At 48.9% G+C, this 14,596-nt stretch overlaps 1 protein-coding gene across 3 annotated transcripts in view; it reads left to right on the top strand.

Annotated features, from left to right (window-relative positions):
- The window catches only part of LOC134347264 (succinyl-CoA:3-ketoacid coenzyme A transferase 1, mitochondrial-like), a 183,962-nt gene that overhangs the window by 110,993 nt on the left and 58,373 nt on the right, over nucleotides 1-14,596 (top strand). For all 3 annotated transcript variants that reach the window (XM_063049639.1, XM_063049640.1, XM_063049641.1), the window contains 2 exons: nucleotides 5,202-5,292; nucleotides 5,830-5,965. In XM_063049639.1, coding sequence (XP_062905709.1) covers nucleotides 5,202-5,292; nucleotides 5,830-5,965 — 227 coding nt within the window. The remainder of the gene's footprint in view (nucleotides 1-5,201; nucleotides 5,293-5,829; nucleotides 5,966-14,596) is intronic.

Genomic DNA, 14,596 nt, shown 5'->3' with positions numbered 1-14,596 from the left:
ACGGGTGGATCCAGGTGAGGGGGGGTGAAGGACAGACGGAGGAGGGGAGAGTGGGATATTGACAGGCTGGGAGGTGATGGGTGGATCCAGGTGAGGGGGGTGATGGACAGATGGAGGAGGGGAGAGTGGGATATTGACAGGCTGGGAGGTGATGGGTGGATCCAGGTGATGGGGGGTGATGGATGGAGGAGGGGAGAGTGGGATATTGACAGGCTGGGAGGTGACGGGTGGATCCAGGTGAGGGGGGGTGATGGACAGACGGAGGAGGGGAGAGTGGGATAGTGACAGGCTGGGAGGTGATGGGTGGATCCAGGTGAGGGGGGGGGATGGACAGACGGAGGAGGGGAGAGTGGGATAGTGACAGGCTGGGAGGTGACGGGTGGATCCAGGTGAGGGGGGGTGATGGACAGATGGAGGAGGGGAGAGTGGGATAGTGACAGGCTGGAAGGTGACGGGTGGATCCAGGTTAGGGGGGGTGATGGACAGATGGAGGAGGGGAGAGTGGGATATTGACAGGCTGGGAGGTGACGGGTGGATCCAGGTGAGCGGGAGTGATGGACAGATGGAGGAGGGGAGAGTGGGATAGTGACAGGCTGGGAGGTGATGGGTGGATCCAGGTGAGGGGGGGTGATGGACAGATGGAGGAGAGGAGAGTGGGATAGTGACAGGCTGGGAGGTGGCGGGTGGATCCAGGTAAGGTGGGGTGATGGACAGATGGAGGAGGGGAGAGTGGGATAGTGACAGGCTGGGAGGTGATGGGTGGATCCAGGTGAGGGGGGGTAATGGACAGATGGAGGAGGGGAGAGTGGGATAGTGACAGGCTGGGAGGTGACGGGTGGATCCAGGTGAGGCGGGGTGATGGACAGACGGAGGAGGGGAGAGTGGGATATTGACAGACTGGGAGGTGACGGGTGGATCCAGGTGATGGGGGGTGATGGACAGATGGAGGAGGGGAGAGTGGGATATTGACAGGCTGGGAGGTGATGGGTGGATCCAGGTGAGGGGGGGTGATGGACAGATGGAGGAGGGGAGAGTGGGATAGTGACAGGCTGGGAGGTGATGGGTGGATCCAGGTGAGGGGGGGTGATGGACAGATGGAGGAGAGGAGAGTGGGATAGTGACAGGCTGGGAGGTGGCGGGTGGATCCAGGTGAGGGGGGGGATGGACAGATGGAGAAGGGGAGAGTGGGATATTGACAGGCTGGGAGGTGACGGGTGGATCCAGGTGAGGGGGAGTGATGGACAGACGGAGGAGGGGAGAGTGGCATAGTGACAGGCTGTGAGGTGACGGGTGGATCCAGGTGAGTGGGGGTGATGGACAGATGGAGGACGGGAGAGTGGGATATTGACAGGCTGGGAGGTGACGGGTGGATCCAGGTGAGGGGGAGTGATGGACAGATGGAGGAGGGGAGAGTGGGATAGTGACAGGCTGGGAGGTGATGGGTGGATCCAGGTGAGGGGGGGTGATGGACAGATGGAGGTGGGGAGAGTGGGATGGTGACAGGCTGGGAGGTGACGGGTGGATCCAGGTGATGCGGGGTGATGGATGGAGGAGGGGAGAGTGGGATATTGACAGGCTGGGAGGTGACGGGTGGATCCAGGTGAGGGGGGGTGATGGACAGATGGAGGAGGGGAGAGTGGGATAGTGACAGGCTGGAAGGTGACGGGTGGATCCAGGTTAGGGGGGGTGATGGACAGATGGAGGAGAGGAGAGTGGGATAGTGACAGGCTGGGAGGTGACGGGTGGATCCAGGTGAGGCGGGGTGATGGACAGACGGAGGAGGGGAGAGTGGGATATTGACAGACTGGGAGGTGACCGGTGGATCCAGGTGATGGGGGGTGATGGACAGATGGAGGAGGGGAGAGTGGGATATTGACAGGCTGGGAGGTGATGGGTGGATCCAGGTGAGGGGGGGTGATGGACAGATGGAGGAGGGGAGAGTGGGATGGTGACAGGCTGGGAGGTGACGGGTGGATCCAGGTGAGGCGGGGTGATGGACAGATGGAGGAGGGGAGAGTGGGATAGTGACAGGCTGGGAGGTGACGGGTGGATCCAGGTAAGGGGGGGTGATGGACAGACGGAGGAGGGGAGAGTGGGATATTGACAGGCTGGGAGGTGACGGGAGGATCCAGGTGAGGGGGGGTGATGGACAGATGGAGGAGGGGAGAGTGGGATATTGACAGGCTGGGAGGTGACGGGTGGATCCAGGTGAGGGGGGGTGATGGACAGATGGAGGAGGGGAGAGTGGGATAGTGACAGGCTGGGAGGTGACGGGTGGATCCAGGTGAGGGGGGGTGATGGACAGATGGAGGAGGGGAGAGTGGGATAGTGACAGGCTGGGAGGTGACGGGTGGATCCAGGTGAGGTGGGGTGATGGACAGATGGAGGAGGGGAGAGTGGGATATTGACAGGCTGGGAGGTGATGGGTGGATCCAGGTGATGGGGGGTGATGGATGGAGGAGGGGAGAGTGGGATAGTGACAGGCTGGGAGGTGATGGGTGGATCCAGGTGAGGGGGGGGTGATGGACAGAAGGAGGAGGGGAGAGTGGGATAGTGACAGGCTGGGAGGTGACGGGTGGATCCAGGTGAGGCGGGGGATGGACAGACGGAGGAGGGGAGAGTGGGATAGTGACAGGCTGGGTGGTGACGGGTGGATCCAGGTTAGGGGGGGTGATGGACAGATGGAGAAGGGGAGAGTGGGATATTGACAGGCTGGGAGGTGACGGGTGGATCCAGGTGAGGGGGAGTGATGGACAGATGGAGGAGGGGAGAGTGGGATAGTGACAGGCTGGGAGGTGATGGGTGGATCCAGGTGAGGGGGGGTGATGGACAGATGGAGGAGGGGAGAGTGGGATAGTGACAGGCTGGGAGGTGACGGGTGGATCCAGGTGAGGCGGGGTGATGGACAGATGGAGGAGGGGAGAGTGGGATAGTGACAGGCTGGGTGGTGATGGGTGTATCCAGGTGAGGAAGGAGGGTAGGAATAGTGACAGGGACTGGGAGGTGATGAGCCAAGGTTACAGAAGGGTGGGTATAGTGGAATCGGATAGGAGGGGGAGGTGGTGTATGGAATAAAGGGACAGAGTGGGATGGGAGTGTGGTGAGAGGTGAAGAAACAGTGATGGGGTGGGTGTAGCAAAGACTGGGTAGATTAATAGGAAGAGAAAAGGGTGCGGAGGGAAGAAACGGTGATGGCGGTGGGTGGGTGTAGGAGGAAATGGGTAGATCAGGAGGACATGGGGGAGGAGGTTACTAGGAGTTGGAGTGTGAGGTGTTTGTGCTGTCGGGTTGTAGGTGTCCAGGTGGGATGTGAGGCCCTCGTCTTCCGGTGTTTTGTGTTGCTACCTATGGTGAATGGGTGAGGCAGAGTTTCTGTACTGTGACTCGCACTGGCACACAATCTGTATCATGTTCTGCCTCTCATTTGCGCTAACGACCAGGATGTGCTTGGGGCTGCCTGCAAGTATCACCTGTCGCGTGTCCAGCAACAATGGATATGAAATTGCGTCAGGTTTTATAAACAAACAACTATATTTATTAACCTCTTCTCAAAAACATAGAAAAGTAAACTATCTTAACTGGAAGTTAACCGTTATGCGACTATATCGAACAAACAGTCGAACTTAGAAATTGGTCTTAAAGCGGTAAATTCGAACACAGTCTTAAATTAGTCAGTTGAAAAGTCCTCGTGATTTTTACAGTCTTTAAGGAGAGACTTTACTGCAGCAACAATTCCTCGGAAGAAAATGACGAATCTGTCGATCACAGTGGAGCGATGCCTTCTTGAAGCAATTATGAAGGAATAAAGTAATTGACCTTTTCCGTCGGGAGGGTGGATACTGCACAAACCGTCTGACCTTACAGGGGTTTAACTCAGACGTGCATGCCATAATTTCCCGGACGATTCCAATTCCAAACAGTCGATCACTTCCAGAACACCGAACGTCGTTAACTTTACCCAATCCCACGGGTTCCCGTACATTAGTAAGGTCTTCACTCGCCGCTACTAGACTGTAAAAGTAAAACAACTGTGCAACAAACAAAATCTGGCAGCGATTGGCGAAACTGCAGGCAACAACGTGTTTGCACCTTAAAATAGAAAGTGAAAACTGGATCACACTTTGGCGGGCTTCCTTGTATACCGTAGGGAACGTGCCATCACGTGACATAACATCACCCCACAGTCACGAGACCATTACATCATCCCACTGTCCCATAATCAAACTGTGGGCATGTAACACACCACACTTCTGGCACCAACATAGCATGCCGATAACTCACTAACCCTAACTGTACATCTTTGTCTTGTGGGACGAAACCAGAGGAAACCCACGTGGTAATGGGGAGAGCGTACAAACTCCTTGCAGACAACAGCGGGACGGAGTTCAGCTTGCTGGCACTGTAAAGTATTACACAAGGGATCCGCGTACACTGTCCCTTAACACTTCACAGTTTTTCAGGATTACATTCCATCTGCCATTTCTCCCATCTAACCAATCTTGTACCTTGGCCTGCTCCACGTGAGAGCTGGATAAACCCTTAGGAGCAAAGAGGTCCTTCTGCAGCTGTACAGGGCCCTGGTGAGACCCCACCTGGAGTATTGTGTACAGTTTTGGTCTCCAAATTTGAGGAAGGACATACTTGCTATTGAGGGAGTGCAGCGGAGGTTCACAAGATTAATTCCCAGGATGGCGGGACTGTCATATGTTGAAAGATTGGAGCGACTGGGGTTGTATATACTGGAATTTAGAAGGATGAGAGGGGATCTGATTGAAACATATAAGATTATTAAGGGATTGGACACGCTGGAGCCAGGAAACACGTTCCTGATGTTGGGGGAGTCCAGAACCAGAGAACACAGTTTAAGAATAAGGGGTAGACCATTTAGAACGGAGTTGAGGAAAAACTTTTTCACACAGAGGGTTGCGGACCTGTGGAATGCTCTGCCTCAGAAGGCAGTGGAGACCAATTCTCTGGATTCTTTCAAAAAAGAGTTAGATAGAGCTCTTAAAGATAGCGGAGTGAAGGGACATGCGGAGAAGGCAGGAACAAGGTACTGATTGTGGATGATCAGCCATGATCACAGTGAATGGCGGTGCTGGCTCGAAGGGCTGAATGGCCTACTCCTGCACCTATTGTTTGTTGTCTACTGTCCGTGGGAAACGTGAACGGACTCCATTCTGATCTGCTCTCTGTACTAGGCTTTGGGCTGTGCGGCATCCCAGAGAACCTCATCAAGGCTCTGCTGAAGACTGGTGTCAAGGGGATCACAGCCGTCAGCAACAATGCAGGGTGAGTCTGCCGCAGTGCTCCGGCTGGGAGGGTGTGAATGAGTGAGGGGGTCTTGAGGACAATAACTGAATGGGTCTGGTGGGCTGAGGGGTGCTGGTCCAAACTGAGGCTGAATAGTGAGGGGCAACAGGAGACCTTCTGCACACGAGGCACTGATAGACAGCCCAGGCAAACCTGGGCAGTGTGTGAACTTCTCACAGATGGCGGTGAATCTCAGGGAATTCTTTGCCCCGGGTGGTTGTAGAGGCTACATCACCACAGTACGTGGGAGCAAAATTGGGCATTTGGCTCATCGAGTCTGCACTATCATTCCATTATGGCTAATTTATTATCCCTTTTTAATCCCAATCTCCTGCATTCTTCTTGTAACCTTTAATCCCCTGACTAAACAAGAACCTATCAAGCTGTTCTTTAAATGTACCCATTGACTTGGCCTCCACGGCTGTCTATGGCAATGAATTACACAGTTTCACCACCCTCTGGAATCCACGGCTGACTATTGGACCTCTGAACCTCTTTCCCCAAATGTCTCTGCAGAGTGGATAACTTTGGCCTGGGGCTTATGCTGCAGACCAAGCAGATCAAGAGGATGGTGGCGTCCTACGTGGGTGAGAACGCGGAGTTTGAGCGCCAGTACCTCAGTGGGGAGCTCGAGGTTGAGCTGACGCCACAGGTGAGAAATGTTTGAGTGATTCCAACGTTGTCTGGTTCTGCCCCTCGAGCCTGAGGCACATTCTCGACACTCATCCCTTGTTACCCATGTCTTTAACTTGCGGCCATTTTAATTTAACTAATTAGGAACATAGAAAACCTACAGCACTATGCTGTGAGGAACATTCACTTACTTTAGAAATTACCGAGGGGTAAATAATTAATTAGTTTAGAGATACAACATGGAGTGGGCCTTCTGGCCCTTTCAGCCGCACCACCCAGCAGCCACTGATTTAACCCTAGTTTAATCACAGGACAATTTACAATGGTCAGTTAACCTACTAACCGCTACGTCTTTGGGCTGTGCGAGGAAACCGGAGCGCCCGGAGGAAACCCACACGGTCACGGGGAGAACGTACAAACTCCTTACAGGCAGTGTCGGAATTGAACCTAGGTTGTCAGTACCAAAAAGCGTTTTGCTAACCACTACACCACTGTGTTCTCCACACTCATCCCGTACTTCCTGATTCCCTCATCATCCACACCTAGAATATAGATAGATAGACATACTTTATTGATCCCGAGGGAAATTGGGTTTCGTTACAGCTGCACCAACCAAGAACAGAGTACAAACATGGCAATACAAAAACCACAAACAATCAAATAATAATAAGTAAACCATGCCAGATGGAAATAAGTCCAGGACCAGCCCATTGGCTCAGGGTGTCTGACCCTCCAAGGGAGGAGTTGTAAAGTTTGATGGCCACAGGCAGGAATGACTTCCTATGACGCTCTGTGTTGCATCTCGGTGGAATGAGTCTCTGGCTGAATGTACTCCTGTGCCCAACGGTGTAAATGATGTTACACACCGATGTGTAACTCAAGAATATTCTGAGTGAGTGACTGACTCTTGGATAGAGAGTGCAAACTAGTCACCATCCTCTGTATGAGCATTTTATTCTCCTTGTCCTCTGTGGCCAACTCCCATCGCTCAAGAACCAAACTGATAAATTTGGGTAGACTGTTTTATTACTATCAGATGTCAATTGATAAACTTTGTTTCACATGCCGTCCGTTGAGACAATTTCATCACAATAGTGCACTGGGGGGGGCACTATGGAGCTACGAACCAAGGAGGCAGCTTAACGTGGAGGCTCTGTACAATCTTACACTAAACAACTTTAAAACCCGAAGTTAACAATACCAACTGAACTCGCACTATGTCAGAAACGACTACAGTCAAGGTCTGTGATATTTTCACCCGACGACGCGGCTCCAAAAAATCAAAAATCAGCACTCCATCAACGAAGCAAGATGAGGAAGTTTCCGGCAACAAGGCGGAGCTAACGGCGGCGCTAGCTGAATTAAAGCTCCTTTGCTCTGAGTTTGGATCCAAACTGGACGGTATAGATAACCGCCCGGGTAAGATGGCCAGCTCTGTCGTTGTCTTGGAAAACACTGTGTCAGAGGTGAAGCGAAATGTTGCTTCTAATACCACACGGATGGTAGAGGCGGAAAACCGAATAATGACGGCAGAGGAGCACGTGGAAAAGAACAAGGCTGAACTAACCAACGCCACGAAACGAATCGCCTACCTGGAATCCAAGACTGAAGACCTGGAGAATCGGAGATGAAGGAAAAACTTGCGGTTATTCGACCTCTGGGAGGGCGCTGAGGGAAACCAACCACTGCTGGAGTTAACGCCGCGCTGGCTGGAGCTGTACACCGATAGTTCCTTCATTCTAGAAAGAGTTCACCGAACTCTAGCACCATTGAAACCAAACCAGAACAGAGCGGTTCTCATTCGGTTCCTGAGATTTCGGGATCGGGAGTTTGTTTCCCGCTTCACTAAACAGCGTAATATCACGTATGAGGGAAACCAGCTTTTCTTCACTCAGGACCTCTCAGCTGAGACCACGCGACAGCAAAATGAGTTCAACACGGTCAGAAGAGTGTTCGTCGAATACGGAACTTTCTACGGATTTCAACATAATCCATGCAAGATGAGGGTCCTCCACAATGGGAAAATACACCTGTTTTCATCACCAAAAGAGGCGGAAGATTTCCATCGAGGACACGCCTGAGGGGTCTGATTAAGGTAGTGGTGAGATTCGATAACTTCCACACCCATGAGAACCAGCTGATACTGACTGCTTAACAGGTTTAAGCCTACACTGAGTCCCAGAATACATCTTTTTTTCCTTCCTTTATTTTTCTTTTACTAGAACTGCCACTTTAGCTTCTTCTATTCTGTTCTTTAACCACTTTTCCCCGGGATCAATAAAGTATGACTATTACTATTCTTGAAAAAATACTGTTTCTACCTCCTACCCAAGATCCACAAACCTGCCTGTCCTGGCCGACCTATTGTCTCAGCTTGCTCCTGCCCCACCGAACTCGTTTCTGCATACCTCGACACTGTTTTATCACCCCTTGTTCAATTCCTTCCGACCTATGTTCGTGACACTTCTCACGCTCTTAAACTTTTCAATGATTTTAAGTTCCCTGGCCCCCACCGCTTTATTTTCACCATGGATGTCCAGTCCTTATATACTTCCATCCCCCATCAGGAAGGTCTCAAAGCTCTACGCTTCTTTTTGGATTCCAGACCTAATCAGTTCCTCTCTACCACCACTCTGCTCCGTCTAGCGGAATTAGTCCTTACTCTTAATAATTTCTCCTTTTGCTCCTCCCATTTCCTCCAAACTAAAGGTGTAGCTATGGGCACCCGTATGGGTCCTAGCTATGCCTGCCTTTTTATTGGGTTTGTGGAACAATCTATGTTCCGTGCCTATTCTGGTATCTGTCCCCCACTTTTCCTTCGCTACATCGACGACTGCATTGGCGCTGCTTCCTGCACGCATGCAGAACTCGTTGACTTTATTAACTTTGCCTCCAACTTTCACCCTGCCCTCAAGTTTACCTGGTCCATTTCCGACACCTCCCTCCCCTTTCTAGATCTTTCTGTCTCTGTCTCTGGAGACAGCTTATCCACTGATGTCTACTATAAGCCTACTGACTCTCACAGCTATCTGGACTATTCCTCTTCTCACCCTGTCTCTTGCAAAAACGCCATCCCCTTCTCGCAATTCCTCCGTCTCCGCCGCATCTGCTCTCAGGATGAGGCTTTTCATTTTAGGACGAGGGAGATGTCTTCCTTTTTTAAAGAAAGGGGCTTCCCTTCCTCCACTATCAACTCTGCTCTTAAACGCATCTCCCCCATTTCACGTACATCTGCTCTCACTCCATCCTCCCACCACCCCACTAGGAATAGGGTTCCCCTGGTCCTCACCTACCACCCCACCAGCCTCCGGGTCCAACATATTATTCTCCGTAACTTCCGCCACCTCCATCGGGATCCCACCACTAAGCACATCTTTCCCTCCCCCCCTCTCTCTGCATTCCGCAGGGATCGCTCCCTACACAACTCCCTAGTCCATTCGTCCCCCCCATCCCTTCCCACTGATCTCCCTCCTGGCACTTATCCGTGTAAGCGGAACAAGTGCTACACATGCCCTTACACTTCCTCCCTTACCACCATTCAGGGCCCCAAACAGTCCTTCCAGGTGAGGCAACACTTCACCTGTGAGTCGACTGGGGTGATATACTGCGTCCGGTGCTCCCGATGTGGCCTTTTATATATTGGTGAGACCCGACGCAGACTGGGAGACCGCTTTGCTGAACATCTACGCTCTGTCCGCCAGAGAAAGCAGGATCTCCCAGTGGCCACACATTTTAATTCCACATCCCATTCCCATTCTGACATGTCTATCCACGGCCTCCTCTACTGTAAAGATGAAGCCACACTCAGGTTGGAGGAACAACACCTTATATTCCGTCTGGGTAGCCTCCAACCTGATGGCATGAACATCGACTTCTCTAACTTCGGCTAAGGCCCCACCTCCCCCTCGTACCCCATCTGTTACTCATTTTTATGCACACATTCTTTCTCTCACTCTCCTTTTTCTCCCTCTGTCCCTCTGAATATACCTCTTGCCCATCCTCTGGGTCACCCCCCCCCCTTGTCTTTCTTCCCGGACCTCCTGTCCCATGATCCTCTCGTATCCCCTTTTGCCAATCACCTGTCCAGCTCTCGGCTCTATCCCTCCCCCTCCTGTCTTCTCCTATCATTTTGCATCTCCCCCTCCCCCTCCAGCTTTCAAATCCCTTACTCACTCTTCCTTCAGTTAGTCCTGACGAAGGTTCTCGGCCTGAAATGTCGACTGTACCTCTTCCTGAAGATGCTGCTTGGCCTGCTGCGTTCACCAGCAACTTTGATGTGTGGTACTTGAGGTTGTTTATACCAGCAGAATAGCATTATTATTTTGCCTATTTTTATTATTTACAATATTTTTGCTTGTTGAAACCTTAATTTTATTGAGATGGGACTTCCATGGACTGAATGAACATTTATAACAGGCAATACTGGCAATACAGTTCAGTGGCTATTTTGACTTTATTTTTATGCTAAGTGGGTTGAGTACATAATGTTCTAAGATGTAGTAAGATGCATGGTTGATGGCTGTTTGCCCCTCCATAGAGTGGATCAGCACAAGCTCTGCAGTTCTTTGTTTTGAGTAAGGGGGGGGGGATTCAAGAGTTCAAGTGTCTATATGTGTAAATGTATATGCGTTTTTTTTGTTTTTCTATATGTCGTGCACCCAACACAGCAGTAATATTTCTTACTCCTTTTCCTGCTATAGTTGACATGTACTATATATGGAACAGACGAGCACTCAGATTATCTTTAATATAAAAGTCATGAGCTGGAATGTTAGGGGACTCAAGAAGTTAACCAAATTGAAACAGGTTATGAATAAGGTCAAATAGATAAGTCCAAAATAATTTTTCTTCAAGAAACCCATCTGACAGTTTCAGATATGAAATTGGTATGGAATAGATGGCCTGGCCAAGTAATATACCCAACTTACAACAACTATGTTAGAGGTGTACTTATTCTTATTCAGAGAATGATACCATTTCAAATTATGAAAACAATCCAGGACTCATCCGGAAGGTGTGTTATTCTGCAAGGTAATATCCTCTTTTTCACATTAAACCTAGTCAGTATATATGGCCCAAATGAAGACTATCCTAAATTTTTTGAAGACTTCTTCCTTACCTTGTCCACTTTACGAGGCTTTTATGTCATTGGAGGAGACTTTAATTGCACTTTAAACCCAGCAATCGATCGGTCTATAGGCTGTGATACCTATAAGGCACAAACTAGAAAATTACTAAAACAATACATTGTGGATATAAATTTGCTAGAAGTATGGAGAGAACAAACCCCTGGCAAAATAGAATACTCTTGTCACTCAAGTATATGTAAATCTCGCTCTCGTATTATTTTCTTGTCTCAAGAGAGCTCTTATCAAAAATTAAAAGTTGCTGGTATGATAGCACAGTAATAAGTGACCGTATTGCTATTTCATTAAGTATTCATAGAGAGAAATTTACTCACGGTCCCCCTAACTGGCAATTTCCGGTGAGATGGCTACAAAACCCAGACTTTGTTAAACTTGTGGGAACTAAAATAGGTAGTTATTTTGAGTTAAATACAGATCAAACTAGTGCCAGCACGAGATGGGAGGCATTCAAGGCATATATTAGAGGAGAAATCATCAGTTATACAAGCTCCAAGGCCAAACAACAAAAAATAGAGATGGAAACTTCGGAAAAACAAATTAAATCTTTAGAGATAAAACTAAATGAAAGGGATGATCTAACAAAACAAAGAGATCTGCTACCTTTGAGAGCCAAATATAATAAATTATCTGCTGATTAAGCTGCAAAAAGTTTAATGTGGCTGAAGCAATCTTATTACAATCGAGGAGAAGAAGCTGGGAAACGTTTGGCATGGAGAATTTAAAAAAAAGAAAGAAAACTCATTCTGATAGAGCAATTAACAGTATAATAACCTCTTCAGGAAGCCTAACAGTAGGTCCATTGGAAATTAATAACAGTTTTAGAGAATTTTGTGAACATTTATATAGATCAAAATGCCCCTAAGCCTCAGAAGAACGGGATATATTTCTTGATCAGTTTCAATTCCAGACACTGACAGAAGATGCAAAAAAGGAGTTAGAGGTTTAACAATTGAAGGGTTATCATAAGACCATAAGACAAAGGAGCAGAAGTCGGCCATTCGGCCCATCGAGTCTGCTCCCCCATTTTATCATGAGCTGATCCGTTCTCCCACTTTAGTCCCACTCCCCTGCCTTCTCACCATAACCTTTGATGCCTTGGCTACTCAGATACCTATCAATCTCTGCCTTAAATACACCCAGTGACTTGGCCTCCACTGCTGCCCGTGGCAACAAATTCCACGGGTTCACCGCCCTCTGGCTAAAAAAATTTCTTCGCATTTCTGTTCTGAATGGGTGCCCTTCAATCGTTAAGTCATGCCCTCTCGTACTAGACTCCCCCATCATGGGAAACAACTTTGCCACATCCACTCTGTCCATGCCTTTCAACATTCAAAATGTTTCTATGAGATCTCCCCCTCATTCTTCTGAACTCCAAGGAATACAGTCCAAGAGCGGACAAACGTTCCTCAAATGTTAACCCTCTCATTCCCGGAATCATTCTAGTGAATCTTCTCTGTACCCTCTCCAACGTCAGCACATCCTTTCTTAAATAAGGAGCCCAAAACTGCCCACAGTACTCCAAGTGAGGTCTTACCAGTGCCTTATAGAGCCTCAACATCACATCCCTGCTCCTATACTCTATTCCTCTAGAAATGAATGCCAACATTGCATTCGCCTTCTTCACCACCGACTCAACCTGGAGGTTAATCTTAAGGGTATCCTGCACGAGGACTCCCAAGTCCCGTTGCATCTCAGAACTTTGAATTCTCTCCCTATTTAAATATATAACCTGCCCGTTTATTTCTTCTGCCAAAGTGCATAAGCATACACTTTCCAACATTGTATTTCATTTGCCACTTCTTTGCCCATTCTCCCAATCTATCCAAGTCTCTCTGCAGACTCTCTGTTTCCTCAGCACTACCGGCCCCTCCACCTATCTTCGTATCGTCAGCAAACTTAGCCACAAAGCCATCTATTCCATAATCCAAATCGTTGATGTACAATGTAAAAAGAAGCGGCCCCAACACGGACCCCTGTGGAACACCACTGGTAACCAGCAGCCAACCAGAATAGGATCCCTTTATCTGTTTCCTGCCAATCGGCCAACGCTCTATCCACGTATGTAACTTTCCCGTAATTCCATGGGCTCTTATCTTGTTAAGCAGCCTCATGTGTGGCACCTTGTCAAAGGCCTTCTGAAAATCCAAATATACAACATCCATTGCATCTCCCTTGTCTAGCCTACTTGTAATTTCCTCAAAAAATTGTAATAGGTTTGTCAGGCAGGATTTTCCTTTAAGAAAACCATGCTGAGTTCTGCCTATCTTGTCATATGCCTCCAGGTACTCTGTAACCTCATCCTTGACAATCGACTCCAACAATTTCCCAACCACCAATATCAAGCTAAATAGTTAGATAGATATACTTTATTAATCACGAGGGAAATTTGGTTTCGTTACAGCCGCACCACCCAAGAATAGAGCATAAATATAGCAATACAAAAAACCCCCAACAATCAAACAACAAAATACAAACTATGCCAGATGGAAATAAGTCCAGGACCAGTCTATTGGCTCAGGGTGTCTGACCCTCCACGGGAGGAGCTGCATGTTCGATGGCCACAGGCAGGTACGACCTCCCGTGCCGCCCAGTGTTGTATCTCGGTGGAATATGGCCAAAGTCCAACAGTAAAAAGTTCAATATCCAGTCTGCAAACACATTCCTTGATCGTAATATGCCCCAGATTGCACCATCTGTTGTTAACCAGATCAGTAAGCACCCAACTCCTTTACGCTTACCGTTCTCAGTGCACTTCTGGTCAGCCGGAATGGTATTACCCACCGAACTCCTCTTCTCCAAAAGTCTCTGTTGTCTTGACCCGGTCCTCTTTCCTCGGCTTTGTGATCCCCCTCTGTGTGTTTTCCTCCGGATTTCAGCGGGGGTGTCCACTGCTCTGTTCGCTAAACCAGCCGGCATTAGCTGGAATACACAATGCGACCTTGCTTCTGTCCCGCGTGTCGGAATATAACCATTTCCAGAGCTAAAAAAAACCCAAATAAAACTCTCTCTACCAGCATGTTAGGGAGGGTGCAGCTTCGACGTGTTACCGTGAGAAAAAAAAAACAAAAAATAACGTAAATTAAAAAGTAAGAAGAAGAAAGTAAGAATGGATCGGAACGGCTGTACCAGGTTGCTTGCACGACCGGCGCATGCGCACTAACCGGTCTATAATTTCCTTCAACACACATCAAAGTTCCTTTTTGCTTCCTTGCCCCCTTCTTAAATAGCGGATTGACATTTGCAATCTTCCAGTCCTCCGGAACCATGCCAGAATCTATTGACTTTTGAAAGATCATCACTAATGCCTCCGCAATCTCCACAGTTACTTGCTTCAGAACACGAGGGTGCATTCCATCTGGTCCGGGAGATTTATCTACCCCTAGACTATTCAGCTTCCTGAGTACTTTCTCTGTTGTAATTGTGACTGCGCACACTTCTCTTCCCTGCCACCCTTGAGTGTCCGGTGTACTGCTGATGTCTTCCTCAGTGAAGAATAATTCAAA

Source organism: Mobula hypostoma, chromosome 5 (genome assembly GCF_963921235.1).
Source record: "Mobula hypostoma chromosome 5, sMobHyp1.1, whole genome shotgun sequence".
In the NCBI taxonomy this organism is placed as follows: Eukaryota; Metazoa; Chordata; class Chondrichthyes; order Myliobatiformes; family Myliobatidae; genus Mobula; species Mobula hypostoma.
Note: the sequence above shows the minus strand (reverse complement) of the source record. Positions and strands in the feature narration are given on the sequence as shown.